The sequence below is a fragment of the Carassius auratus genome, unplaced genomic scaffold, assembly GCF_003368295.1.
Source record: "Carassius auratus strain Wakin unplaced genomic scaffold, ASM336829v1 scaf_tig00035541, whole genome shotgun sequence".
NCBI classification, from domain to species: Eukaryota; Metazoa; Chordata; class Actinopteri; order Cypriniformes; family Cyprinidae; genus Carassius; species Carassius auratus.
In genome coordinates, this window is record NW_020526241.1 from 61,658 (window position 1) to 76,667 (window position 15,010).

Sequence of the window (15,010 nt, forward strand, 5' to 3'; positions counted from 1 at the left end):
GTGGGACAGTCATGTGGGTCACTAAACATGTTAAACAAACTGAGGGAGCATGAAAGGCCCAGTTTGTGCTTCCACACAAAAACACACTCACACACACCATTCACACAACACCACCTATCAGTCCAGAACTGTTTTATCTTAACGAGGGTGTTCAGCTCCAAAAATAGCAAAGGTTTAGGGATTATTTGGTTTAAGGCCTTGTGGTTTTGGTGGCATTGCATCCTTTTATCATGATTGACCCCTAGGAAAAAATTAATTTCTGTTTCAATTAGTTTAGTAAGACCCAAAGCATCATCTTCAGCAGATCAAAATTGTTGGTCCAAACTGTGCCTTAATGATCTCTTAATGTCTCCATATGTCATCCATACAGGCAACAATTCCAACTGTAATGCACTGACACATGGAGAGATGGTCAGCCTGGACGAGAGCCGCTTCCCTGCCTTGGAACTGAACAATCGACGACTGTCCGTCAAAAATTCCTTCTGCCGCAAAAATGGCGTCTACACCAGGTCAGTGGAAGTTTCTGCCCTTGTCTGTCTTTCAAGGTTTTTAATATAAGCATGCAGGTTTTTAGGGGTTTTTTATATGAGCATGCAGGTTTTCAAGCTGAAATATAATGTCAGCTACTGAGTATCGTATTACAAATGGAATGGTCATAACTAAAAATGACTCTGTCTAAGAACAGCAATAAATGCAATTTAATATGCTAATGTTCCCCTGTCACTTTGCCCAGTAGGTTTGATAATTTTATATGAAGTAGTAAATCAATTATCATATGTGCTCATTTTGTACTTTGCACATAGAACTATTAAACTCCCATAAAGCTTTAACCACGTGGCAATGATGAGGCAAAAATAGCCCAAAATCTAGGAGTTTCTCGTTCATCATGGAAAAACTGATGGGATTAGCAAATGGCTCTACCTTCATAAGATCCTACTTTCCATCATAAAAGTCAATATAAAAAGTTTCTGTTTCCACTAATGAGAGCATTTCTCTCTGACAAGTCACAGACTAAGTGCAATAACAGATTCTGGTTCATGACCTCACCTACACTGCCATCGTTCTTTCTGAGACGGGACGGTTTTAAAATATATGCACAAAACATATATTATTACAACTAATACTATGCTTAATGTCAGTTTATTTGCAACAACTTAGGCATAGGTACTGCATTAGAAAATGCATTAGCATTTATATATATATATATATATATATATATATATATATATATATATATATATATATATTATTTTGTATTTTATTCTAGTTTATTAATTTAATTAAAATTATTGTATTGGCTATTTTTACATTGCACATAGAAGTTAAATATTGCAATATGTTATATTTTGAGAATTGTCAAACAATGGCATGAATAGGTGCTCACACAGGTAACAATATTTCCAGGTGTGCCAGGTGAGTAGATCCAGTTCCATTTGAGAAATCTGCCCTATTATCATTGCTTAGTTCTCAGCCTCTGCCTTCCCTCATCCCGGGTCACCTTGAGAAGAATCAAAGTTCCTCTAGTCTTTGAGGGGAGTCCAGGCTCTTTCCTCTGGCTGCAGATTAAGGGAGAGGTGTGGGAGGAATGTGCAGATGAAGTTCCACAGGCTTTGTTCTCTCCCGGGTGGAGGGTCTACAGAGCCCGAGTTAGACTGTGGCCTCACTGGCTAAGAGGATCAGGAAAGTGAACGAAGAACCTCAGGAAAATCTTAGAAGTGACAGGAGCATCAAAGTGGAAAGAATCGGATGGTTGATGTATGCCCACTGCAGAGAGCTGCTTCAAGTGTGCTGTATTGATGTTATAACCTCAGTAGTTATGACAATCTGTAGCTCTAGTGACACAATACAGAGAACTTCTCTTCTCAAGATACTGACAGGATTCAAAGACTGCCTGCTGAGAAGGGGGTCTGTGGTTTGAGATCTAAAAATGGGTCTTGACTGTCTGTACTGGCATGTCAGTGGTTTCTCAAACAAAAATGTGTTCCATTTGTTTTTGACTTGAGAGTTTCAGGGTAGTTCACTCAAAAAAAAAACCTTCAATGCCCTTATCTTGTTCCAGGCAATGGATTTCTTCTGTGGATTACAAAAGATGTTTAGCATCATCTCTCTTTGTTTTTCTTTTTCTTTTTTAGAGACGGGCAGTTGAACTGCCAAATACATAGAAAAGCAACTTTTTTAAAGTATTAGAAAAAAAAATTTTGATTCCCTAATAATAGCTGTATTTTAAAGAACAGAACAGTAAATTTATGTTGTTTAAATATGAAAATGAGGAATGTTCTGTTATGTGTGTTAATAAAAAATGGCAATACATAATTATAAGTAGAAACATTAATATAAATAATAAACATAATATAATAAAATAAACAGGTGCCGGGGCAGCGGAATATATGAGAGACCACAGTCTTATCTTATCTAGTGATATGAAGAGTGTTGTTTTTAAAGCCAGGGGAAGTATGTGATGTGCTTGAACTCATCACATTTTTGAGACTTTACTGTTCTGGACTGTGGAGAGCTGACCAGGCCTGTTTACAGCATACACACACACACACACACACACATCTGCTCAATCTGCAGTTTGCAGCAGTCACAAGCACACTCGTATGCTTGTATTTTTATTTAATTATTTATTTACTTATTTTAAAGTAAATCTAAGACAAATCTAAGAGAAATAAATCACATTGAGATGTAGGAGGAGTATGCAGTTTACAGTAACTATATATCTCCATTATATTTATGTATTCAGCAACTAGGTTTGTGTTTCTTTTGCATTCATGAATGCAGGCTTGAAAAGAGAAAAGTGCAAATAACTTGACTCACAAATAGACTGCAAACATGGATGTGGAGTTTGTTTTGGAGTGGTTTGGTATTAGTAGTAGAACAAATGACACTTTTTGGGTTTTGAAAAAAAGCATAGTGACACGTATAAAACACTTACAGTAAACTCATAGAGTAATATAACTATTTCAGGTTTTCAGGCTGAAAACAGAAGTTTTTTTTATTATTTTATTTTCTTAGCTGCTCTCCAGTGCTGTACCACAGAGACTTAATTATGCAGAAAAGCCTCGGAGCTGGCATCTTACAGAGTCCCATGATGCTCATAAAGAATCCCCTCTCAATACAAACTCACACTGTACTTTATTCACCTAACAAAGACACAAGTGTCTGCAGCTGGAATTACTGCCAAAGCTTTTCTAAAGATGCTTCATACTGTCAGATATTAGATATTGCTGTATATATGTGTGTGTGTGTGTGTGTGTGTGTGTGTGTGTGTGTGGGTGGGTGTTGAAATGTTTATTTATTAAATAATTCATACATACACTCTTATGAAAATAAATACGTGTGTGTGTGTATGTGTATGTGTGTATATATATATATATATATATATATATATATATATATATATATATATATATATATATATATATATATATATATATATATGAAATAATGAAGTTGGACATTTAGATTTGGATATTTAGTATCGTCCTGTGCTTATAAAAATGGTGCTGTGCCGTATTTCCACTCAGGTCCCCTCCTCGACCCAGTCCAGGCAGTCTGCACTACTCAGATGAGGACGTCAGCACCAAGTACAATGACCTGATCCCAGCAGAGAGCAGCAGCCTCACAGAGAAACCATCAGAGATCTCAGATTCACAGGTAACAAACGTTCTGGAATCAGTCTGTTAATATATGTTAAAGGGACAGTTCACCCAATAATTCTGTCCACAATTCATGAGACTTTAAAGCTTTAAAAAGGACGCAAATATCCATAAATGGACAACTTTTATTATACGTTTCTGATTATGATCCTTTTGCCTCCTTTCTAAAACCTGAAAGCTCCTGTTCCCATGGTAATTGTATGGGAAAGAGCAACCAGTATCTAAAAAAATCCCCTTTTGTGTTCCATAAAAAATTCTGAAAACCACGTGAGGGCGTTTTGGGGTAAACTATCCCTTTAACCTCCAAGCTGAATTTCTAATGCAAAATCTAGTGACATTCATTTAGGAATTCCCTTATGACACACTTTTATTAGGACAAGACTCGCTGTGATGAAACTTTCTCAAAAGTAGGATACAGCCCTGCAGGAAAGGTCTGTTATACCCTACTTCAGATCTTACTTGCGCATGGCTTCAATCCAGGCTAGGTCCTGTGGGTGTTTTTTTTTTTTTTTTTTTTTTTGGTCATGCCCAGAACATTCTGCTGCATCCTAGTTCATTCTCTCCAGACTTTGTGTCCTGAGGCACAGTTCGGAAAATCTGTAGTAGACTTGTGAACAAAACACTGTGCAGCACACAGGAATTATAATCAAACAAATACTCACACAGACACATACAGATTAAAGTGTGAGAACTGGAAGGCTTCGGCTGGACTCTCTCTCAAGTGACCTTTTAGCTGGCATGATGAGCAGAAACCATTCCGTTTGAGCTGTGTGAAAGTCTAGCATTGGCATTAACTAAATCAAACTCGCAGACTGGCAAAGAGAGCAGGAAACACACACATCACGCTGTTTTCTTCACAGTAACACTTTTATCTTTCCAATGAAATATGGCTGTGCAATATTAATCTATTTGTAGTCGCTTTCAGAATCATCATGCCCCCTATGATTTGTGGTGTGGATATTTTTAATGACGTCTTTGAGGTAGATTGAATAGAATAATTATTGTAACAAGGTTCGCTCATGTTGCATGCAATTTGTAATAACCATTTCCCAATATACTGTAACAAAAAACAAAAAAAGTTATTTATAACTTTTTCCTAGTATAACACAAAATATTATGGCTTTTATTTTATTTTATCTTATTTTATTTTATATATTGTTGTTGTTGTTTTATTATTTTGTTTTATTTTTGTTTTATTTAAATATATTATAATTATTATTGTTATTATTATTATTATATAGGTGTACATATATTTCAGCTTTAAATGTAGTTAATGCAATACCATTTTTGAGCCAGAAATATATTTATATATATATATATATATATATATATATATATATATATATATATTATTGCATTTTATTTTTCTATATATCTCTTTCTTATTATGCATACTAATAAATAATGTTTAAAAATATCTGTTAGTGGGAAATAGTTTATTTCACAAAGGATTTTAAGCATTTAATTTATTAAAACATTTTACGCACTTTTACGAGTACCTCCCAAAATGCACATCATGTCAAAGAAAAGCTGTAAACTTTTCGTCTCCTCCTTGCTCTTTACTGACACCTCCTGCCACCACCTTCTAGACACCTTCATTAGGCTCCTGCTAAAGTCTGGTATCATCGCCCTTGAGCAGAGTGAAGAGACAGGCTGGTTTTATTGAGAGGATAACTCCAGGCTATTGCAGATCCATTGAGCTGGCTCCAAAATAGCTAGACCCACCACAGAGACATATAATACTGACATTGTTCAGGAACTCTTAAAGACGGCTCAAATTCATTTGGCAAGCCAACAAACCTGAGCACCTAGCTGAGCCAGCTCTGGGAGATGAATGAGATGTTGGACAGGTGTAATTCTGTCTAGTCTTTTGATTGTGTTGAATGGACACAAAGTTTGTTTTAAAAATCAGATTTTGAGCCGCTTTTGGTTTCTGTTGAAGTGCTGGCACTACGGCTGCAGCTAACAGCAGGGTTTGTTAGTGCAGCCTTCCATGTCAAAGCATCTTTGTTTTAATTGGCTCTCTGATGATCATCCCAGCATCACTGTGAGATTCTTCCCAATGAGAGTCTGACATGGCTTGTGGAAGTTCTCTCTCATGGAAAGTTTTTGCTTCTCATCAGTCACTCTTATGTTATAGTAAAATGTTAGATTTAATTTGGAGAAGTGTGTGCATTTTACTGATATTTGAAGAAACATGGCACAACATGGGCTGGACCATATATCAAATACGGATAATAGTGTAAATTTGCACTGTTTTTGCTGCCAATATAAAATTAGTCCAACTTTTATTTCAATATGCTTCTTATTTATGTATTTTAACATTGAAATCTTTTTTTGCCCAAAGTAAACCTAAAAATGTTAACTAAGTAAAAGCAACTCAGGACATTTTTACACTTTTTGGTAACATATTCTGTTTGAAACTGATCCCTTTGTTTGAAAGAAAAATAAACAAAAAAGCATTTGAATTCATTATAAGCATAAGTATAAACATAAAAGTTGTTCTCATAAATTGACATGACCCTTGCATAATATGCAAAATGTTAATAATTTTAACAAAATACAAGAGATCATAAAAATTGCATGTTATTGTTTATTTAATACTGTCTCACACAACAGGTGATTATATATTCTCCACAAGATAAAATAATAACTGAATTTATAAAAAAAAAAAAAATAACCCTGTTCAAAAGTTTACATACCCTTGAATCTTAGTAATCTGTGTTGTTTCTTGGATGATCCATGTCTGTTTTATGATAGTTGTTCATGAGTCCCTTGTTGGTCCTGAGCAGTTCAAAACAAAAGGGTGTAAACTTTTTGATTTGGATGTTCAGAGTAAATTGTGCTTATTTTGTCTTCTGGGAAACATTTTAGTATTTATGTAGCTTCTTATGCCATACCAAATGAAAGTGTACACATCACGTCATCATCCTGTTCAAACTTAATGCATTTTGTGGCCTTCTTGAGCATCAGTAAATGTTTCCACCTTATAGCTGTGTACAAGTCCCTCAATTGCCCTGAGTGTGAAAAGTTGAAAAGGTTTCAAATATGAAATATATAAAATAAAAATATTTTGTGACATTATAAATGTCTTTACTTTTTTTTAATCAATGCACTTTTAATCAATGCACCATTGTGTAATAAAATTACACATTTCTTACAAACTTTTCAACAGTATGAAGATATAATTTTTGGCTATATTGCTCAGCCCTAATGACAGTGCATCTTTGTCTGTTCAGTCGCCTGCTGTGCTCAATATTTTAATGGATGGGTGGAATGTGACACATAGACACTTCCTCCCCTTCAGTTAATCCATATCTGTGCCACAATAGAATTTCTCCATCCGTCTCTGCAGAGATATGAGTGGGGGTGGGTTCGTTTTGTTGGTCACACTGGCCTTAAACCTAGATCTAGTGGCCTGTGTTACATTTTTTAGTTTTTTTTTTTTGAGTAGATTAGACAAAAATATACATGTAATGCCTCTTTAGTGATGCATCAGCTCTGTAAGGCTATAAACTACAACCTATAATCTTGTGTAAAACATATTTAGATTTCATGTGTTTCTTTTGCAACTGTCACAAGGTCAGGCTATAGTATCTGCATCTAAATGTAAGTCAACAGAGGAAGTGAAGTTTCATTCATTTTAAAGGGATTTCTGTAGGGCAAGGGCTATACTCAGAATGGGATTTTCTGTGAGGGAACGTCTTGCCCCACTTTCTATCTCTGCAGGAGACAAAACATAGATGCCAAACAACCAGCTCCAGTAAGATCAGATCCTCCCATCTGAGCATTCTTTAAACAGACTCATCACAATCTGTCATCAGCTTTTATTATGTTCTTATTATTTAGTTGAATATCTTGCTGAAACTTATTTTAGTAACGTCATGAAGGCATTAATTCATAGAAGGTCTTTAAAATAAAAAGCAGGCAGGAATCACACTGACATCATAACCAAGTTTTTTTTTTTTACCATTTCCATTTTGTGTCAGCATTGCTTTTATCACAATGTACACTTTTTGCAACTTCTGCATTGTTCCTGTCAGAAGCTGCTTGTTACATAGGCCTTTAACACATTATACAATACAATCAAAATACAAACAAGCTTGAAAATAATATTGGTATGGAATTTAGTTGGATTGAGAAGAAAGAAAAACAGGAGTGGATGAATGCAGACAAACATTGAGGAGAGAACAGCTGTCACGTCCTGCATGTGTCAGCGGGGGAGGGCAGGAGTAGGTCACGGCACTCTGTGTCAACCGACGTGTTTTAATGACCACACACACACACACACACACAAACACACACCATGTCAGCATGCATCTTTAGTTCCTGAGCTTGGCTTCGCTGTGAGGTCACACTGAACAGAAAAAAGCTTTCAAAGCTGAATTGCAGGGCGTTTTGTTTGCTGCTTATTGAGTTGTTGAATTTGCTGGTATGACTGGAATGTGTCTCATTAGAACACTACAGTTGTTAAAGAAGCTGAAATCAGCGCTTGCTCAATAATAGAAGCATGATGCTAGAAAAGTCCATAATCAATATTACTTTAACCTTTATCGATGTATGTATGCAAAATGGATGTGAAATGTCCAAAAAGTCCTATATATATATATATATATATATATATATATATATATATATATATATATTTTTTTTTTTTTAGGAGGGAATTTTCTCTTACGTACAGAAAGACAAAACAATGTGCCTTTCTTTATTTTATCATACAGATTTTTTTTCTTCCTCAAATAACTTTCTTTTTTTAAAGAAAAAAGAACGGATGAAAGAGATTCAGCAGGTCTTTGGCATGAATTCTGCAGCTCTTATTTTAGGGGGATGTGGGGCTGGTTTGGGGGAAACTGCTTTCCTCTCTGGAATTTCCACAGAGGCATGTGTATCACATATGTTTGCATGTATAATAACGGTCGACTGGAGAGATCAGAGATTTGTTAGTCTTTTCACTGTAACAGAGAAAGATGAGGAGAAATAATAAAATGTTTCGTAAAAAAAAAAATGCATTTAATATAGTGGTCTTATCAATGTGTTTTGTTATAGTTCCATGAGAAGTACAAGTGCAAGACAATTCTGTATGATTGCTTGTTTTCATTCATTTCACATTGACGCATGGGCTATAAAAGACCTCAAATGACAGTGTTGCTCTCAGACAGGGTGGATTAAATTTGATTAAATGAGTTTTTTTTTTTTTTTTTTTTTTTTTTTTTTTTTTTTGTTAATAACAGACTCAAAAGTTGTGTCAAACAATGGAGTCTAGCTATTCATAAAGATCAGAATCAACCCCTAAAAGCAGCATTCAGAAATTCCCAGACTGAATTCCTGGCAGAGGGAGTGCAGAAAGCGGTAGTGAGGATAGACAGGTTTTCTTAAAATGATATGCAAACCCTAAAAGCCTGAGATGGTTCTTCTCCCTTATTTTCAGTTTTCTCCTCTCCATTTGGCAATTCAAGCTTGTGTGACTCTGTGGTGAACTCCATCAGCCAGCTCTAGAAGTGTGAGCCAGACATGTCAGAAAGAGAAGAGGGAAGGTGTTGTAATAAATGTGGTGGTGGTAGATAAAGATTCATAGAGAGCTGATCTTCATACAGTCATCCATTGTTCTAGTGCAGAGTGCTGTCTCAACAAAGAGTGTAGGAGAACGTTCCAAGAGAAAGTGTTGAGAAGTACTTCCAACCCGCATTACCCTCACAAAAAAATACCATGGTCCTAGCCTGCTGATAAAATATAATGGTATTATTTTGAATTTCCAAACAGTATATTTTAAATAAACATGTGCAATCATGCTTTCCAATGCTGTATTTAAAAAAAAATAAAAAAAAAATGCGTTAAGGCATGAATTTAAGAACAAATATTCATGTAAAAGAAACACATTACAAACACTAAATGTTAATACTAGAGTTGTTCCGATTCCGATACTAGTATCGGAAATATCTCCGATACCACAACAAATTCTGGCATCGGCATCGGCGAGTACATGAACCCATATACCGATCCGATACCATTTTCTTAAAAAAGACCTAGTTATGACCGCAAGCTTTGCCTAACCGCTGCACGGTTCTTCTTCGCTGCTCAAAATGCATTGAAAACACAGGAAGTTGTGCTGTGTTGCCACAAGCAACCCCTGTTTAGAGCAGCGAAGAAGAAATGAAAACGCGTTAGCAGCCCTTATCTATATATGACTGGATCACTCATCACATTCTAAACTGCCAAAAGACAGTGAAGCCGCTACTATATTATAGATCAGTGGTTAGCAGTATGTCTCTGTAGTACCGGTAGTTACAGACTCTCGAGTATATTCAGTACCGGCAGCTGCGTTCAGTTGCTTCCGTGTAAGTCAAAGCGCAGGGCTCCAGACAGTAGCCGAATATACTAGTGTCTGTGAATATTAAACTGCAAAATACTATTTAAATATTACTCCCGCAAAATCTACATCTCTGTGGGTGACTGGCACAGATGCGCGAGAGCTCGCTGTTTTGTAGTCTCTGCTGTGTGTCATGAGGACACGAACGCATAAACCGTCACTTCATGAGAATTTACCGTTTCATTTGAGAATACTGTCATATCATAAACACAGACACTCAAAGATCTTCATGGCAGCCCATTAAAATAAATGTTTGGTTTACATGAGTAAATTGACAATATATAAAGCTACTGTTGTAGCCTACAGTAATAATAATACATCTCTATAATAATAATAATTATGCCTAGATGGTTGCTTGTTTTTTACTTGTTTTTTACTTGTTAGAGATTATCTGATTAATAGATCTTTTTTTATATTCCTAGACTTATTTGTTGCAGTTTTTTTATACAGTTATATTGTAAAACTTAAATACCTTTTTTAGTTTGCGGTGTTAGATTTTTGGCTGCATTTGAAGTTCTTTTTTGCATAAGAAAATAAATAATACTGTCAAATTCATGTTAGATAATAAAAATACTGTAATAAATACAGTAGTTCACCATGTATTTGTTCATGTTTTATTGAGGGATCTGTCTGAAGCACACCATAAAAAAATTCTAGCAATTTACACAGGGCTAGTAGTATATACAGCTGTATATACAGATATACACCCAGGTATCGGATCAGTACTCGGTATCGGCCGATACCCTGAGCCCAGGTATCGGAATCGGTATCGGGAAGAGAAAAAGGGTATCGGAACATCTCTAGTTAATACTGATTTTTTTTTTTCTTTTTTTTTTTAATGATTCAATTGTTATAATAGTAGGGGCTTGTTATGAATAAATTGCATTGAATTAATATTTCAAACAAAACTGATATTACTTTATTTTTTTATTTAATTTTTTTTGTGAAGGTAATGCACAATTTTTAAAAAGAAGCCATTGTTTGTCCCATGAAATATGACTTAGGGCCCATACTGCACTGCTTTAAACCCCATGTCTCTGTTTACCTCTAGGAGGCGCTTGTTTTCTCCTTTAAGACTGGGGGCCTCCATACTCTTCCAACTCAAAGGGTGAGGACATGCATTGTGCGTTGACTGACAGGAAGTTAATTCCTAGTGCTTCTCCATTCCTATCCTCGCCATTAGATTCATGCATACATTGTCAAAACCCCACCACATTGACGTGTGACCCCCTAAATACAGCGTGTGATTGGTACTAGAGAGTACATTGGTTGTCATAAAGCATTGAAGTTATTTTTAAATGATAGACAGAGCCTTTTTTTGTTGTTCCTCCCTCCCTTTTTGGGTTTTCATTCTTTTTTTGGTCATTTTTGACAGATTAAAAGTTAGGTATGTGGTTTGTTGAATTTCAGTACATTCTTCCCACAGTAAATAAAGCTTTGATGAGTTGGAGAAGGAAATAGAGTCCAATAGATTAATTTATTGCATATTTGTAATTTATTAGGGCTGTTGACATGTACTGTATGTTGTCTTTTTCACTTTGCAAAAGAAAATTAAAAAGAAATCTACTTGCAAAACAATGTTTGATAAAACTAAATGAGCTCTTGCCTCCCAAGTTCTTTTGGCCTTGAGGGCTTGTCTGTGTCCCCTTTAGATTATATATACTGTAAAGCTTTAATGTTTTTTTTTTTGTTTGTTTTTTTTTTTTTTTACTGAGCAATGAACTGGTAACTTGAAGTTTGTTTTAGCTATATGCAGTGATGATGATTAATGTATATATGTTTTCTGATTGAATGTATAACAATCATTTTCACCAAATTTTCACCTTTATTAACACCCATTTAAGCCAAAGTTTTGTCAATTCAGAAACTTCTACTGTATTAATAGCAAACATTAGTTGGGTTCATTCTTAAGATGAACTAGCCACAAATTTGATCAATTAAAATATATATATATTTTTTTTAAAGACATCTCTTATGCTGACCAATATATTATGTAATATTATGATATTATCAAGATATTAGGTAATATTCTAAAATATTATTATAATTAAAACAAAATTTTAATATACTTTAAAATTCAATGTATTCCCGTGACCTCAAAGCTTTTTTAGAAATCATTTTAATATGCTGATTTGGAGCTTAAGAAACATTTTTTATTATCGCCAATTTTATAAACAGTTGTGCTACTTATTACTTTTGTGGAAACTGTGAATTTTCAAGATTCTTTAAAGAACAGAAAGCTCACTAGAACAGCATAAACAGATCAATTTAATGCATCCTTGCTGAATAAAATATTAATTTAAAAATCTTACTGACCACAAACTTTTGAACATTAGTTTATATATAATTAATGTGAAAATTAAATCAATAATGGATAAAAATAGAATATGACAGAAAACATGCGACCCAGTTGTCAAAGTGACAAATAATGATTCTTTTTAGTGTGACTTCTGGTTTTGTTGCTTGATCCCGGACACCTCCTTAAATCATCTCCATCTTAAAATTGAGATTGTTGAAGTGATTTTGTCTCCATCATTCATTCTTTTTCTCTTTTTCCACCCCAGGGCAGTGACAGTGAATACGAGGTAGAACCCAACCGACAGAAGACACATTCATTCGTCAACCACTACATCAGTGACCCTACCTACTACAACTCCTGGCGCAGACAGCAGAAGGGAATCTCCCGAGCACAGGCCTACAACTACACTGAGTCAGAGTCTGGAGAGGCCGAACCCTGCGCTCCTCCACCGCCTCTGCCCCCTCTACCCCCTCTGCCCCCGTTCCCCCCACAGCTCAGTTCCCCTACGCCCCAGAGCCAGTCCCAGACTGGCAGTCTTTTTAGACCCAAGGGCAGCCGGACTCCCACTCCATCCCAGCAGAGCTCCAACCCACCCAGTCAGCACAGCACACTTTATCGTCCCCCAAGCAGCTTGGCCCCAGGCTCCCGGGCCCCCATCGCTGGCTTCTCCTCCTTTGTTTGATCGAATGAAGATATCGGTACATGAAAATTCAAAACGAAGGCAGGGGATCTCTTACTTTCCACAACAGCTGTTCAAACTCACGTCTGTTGGAAAATGACAACAAACATCAGCCCTGGATCTGTTGTGCTTTACTTGTCATTGCAAGCTGATCTTTATTTTTGTATACTTTCTTTGATCACAGTTTTTTGTTTAGTTTTTTAGTTTTTTGTTTTGTTTATTTGCTTGTGTGTGTTCAGCGTGTTTTGCTTATAATGAAAGACAATCACTTGGAAAGACACATAACCGCATCAGTGAGCTTTGTTTGTTTTGGTTTGAGTTTTCTGTGCTGTCTAAACAAACTGCATGACTATTTTATTGTTCAAACAATTCCTTTCGTTTGCTTTTTCATTTTGTTGTTATTGGTTCTTTTGTTTAACTGAGTTCCACAAAAGTGTACAACACCAACACCAAGTTACGAATGCTGGACAAAAGCACCGACACATGAAAAAGAATTTAAAAAGGCAATGGAGAAAATCTCAGCACTTGGACCACATCAAGACAAATGCTAAATGGTGGTTTTGACTGTGGTATTTTTGTTCTTACGCAGATAACAAAGTACTGCCGTGATTACGAGAGGTTAAAGTTCATTTGACTAGAGACTATGATCTGATAAAGACCCGCCTGCACTTATCACGTTTGAGTTGGAAAGCCAGCATCATTTATTGATGTCACAGTTTTCACCAGTGCTCTGAAAAGGCCAAAGGTCAAATTAAGTGCTTCATGCTAATCTGTGTATTGAATGTTTTTTCGGAGGTAAAATGTAGATTGTTTGTAAAGTTGAGCACGAGTATATTTTCCATTGTAAAACTTATGGAAGGCCAAATATGTAAGAGTCTGATTCACTATGATATATTATTATACTATTGTTCTGGATTCATTCATATCCAGAGCTATTCATGTTAGCAGCAGGTGTGTATGTGTGTATGTGGTGGGCGGGAACATGTGTTGCTCCTTTTGATTTGACTCTATGATGTCATCCTGAGCTTCAGGTTGCACTTCTGCCGAGCAAACAGTAACGTTGGACACTAACGTCAATAAACAGTAGCGGATATCGGATATTTGCCAGCATCTTAGATGGAGCTGGATGTCAAACATACCAATCACCTTCAGGTTTTTCCTTTCCTGGTCATCTGGCAAGACCTAACGTCATAGAAGCTGACAACTTTTCAAAGATTGTGCAACCAAGCAAATGCATTGTACCTGTGAACTTCGTATTTTTCACCACTTTGCTTTGGCGCGGCTTTTCAGAGTTACTGAAGATAAAAGAAAATGGACTAAGGGACCCAACACGATGCCAACAGAGAACTAAACGGCACTTGCACAGCTTTCTTGTGAGGTTTAATGATGTTGTTTGCTCTTTCCTTTCCGTGAAGTGATTTTACTGTCTGTATAAACAAGGTCAATCACATGCTCAGTCTGCCTGAACAGTATATTCCTAAATAAATTATGTTTTCTGCAAACGTTATTGGTTTGAACATTGAAGAGCGCGAGAAATTAGCATTCATGGTTATGAGTGACTTACGTAGGAGAGATAAAGTGGGTAACGTAGGAGAGAGAGTGGGTAAATCTAAGTAAAGTGTCCTTAAAATTACATTACTTTAGCTGTTGAGTCTTTACCAGAGACACTATGACTACGTCTTAGCCAGGAGCAACGAAAGAAAACAAGCAATATAAAAGGTCCTATTCCATATAGATCTGAGTTTTTGTCCTAACCAATCAGAATCGTATTGGTGCTAGTACAGCTGTTAAACCAACATAGCCATATGAAGCTGGATAACCATCATGAGCTTCCCAACTGGTTAACCGAGGAATTCTTGCTGGTTAAAAATCCTGTCAAAATGTACTCACAACCATGTCGTTCCAAACCTGTATGAATTTCTTTCTGCTGAAAAATATAAAAGAAGCTATTTTGAAGAATGTTGGTATCACAATCATTTCGGTTCCAAATGTACTTTCATTAT

The 15,010-nt window shown here is 35.9% G+C and overlaps 1 protein-coding gene across 6 annotated transcripts in view; it reads left to right on the forward strand.

Moving 5' to 3' along the window:
* LOC113082025 (protein sidekick-2) overlaps nucleotides 1-14,457 on the forward strand; it is a 73,622-nt gene extending 59,165 nt beyond the window's left edge. For 2 of the 6 annotated variants that reach the window (XM_026253939.1, XM_026253940.1), the window contains exons 42-46: nucleotides 371-509; nucleotides 3,528-3,657; nucleotides 4,034-4,090; nucleotides 11,081-11,137; nucleotides 12,594-14,457. In XM_026253939.1, the coding sequence (XP_026109724.1) occupies nucleotides 371-509; nucleotides 3,528-3,657; nucleotides 4,034-4,090; nucleotides 11,081-11,137; nucleotides 12,594-13,010 (800 nt within the window). In that variant the 3' untranslated portion in view covers nucleotides 13,011-14,457. The remainder of the gene's footprint in view (nucleotides 1-370; nucleotides 510-3,527; nucleotides 3,658-4,033; nucleotides 4,091-11,080; nucleotides 11,138-12,593) is intronic. The other 4 variants (XM_026253943.1, XM_026253944.1, XM_026253942.1 and 1 more) reach the window with 3 other exon arrangements.
* The last annotated feature ends 553 nt before the right edge of the window (nucleotides 14,458-15,010 follow it).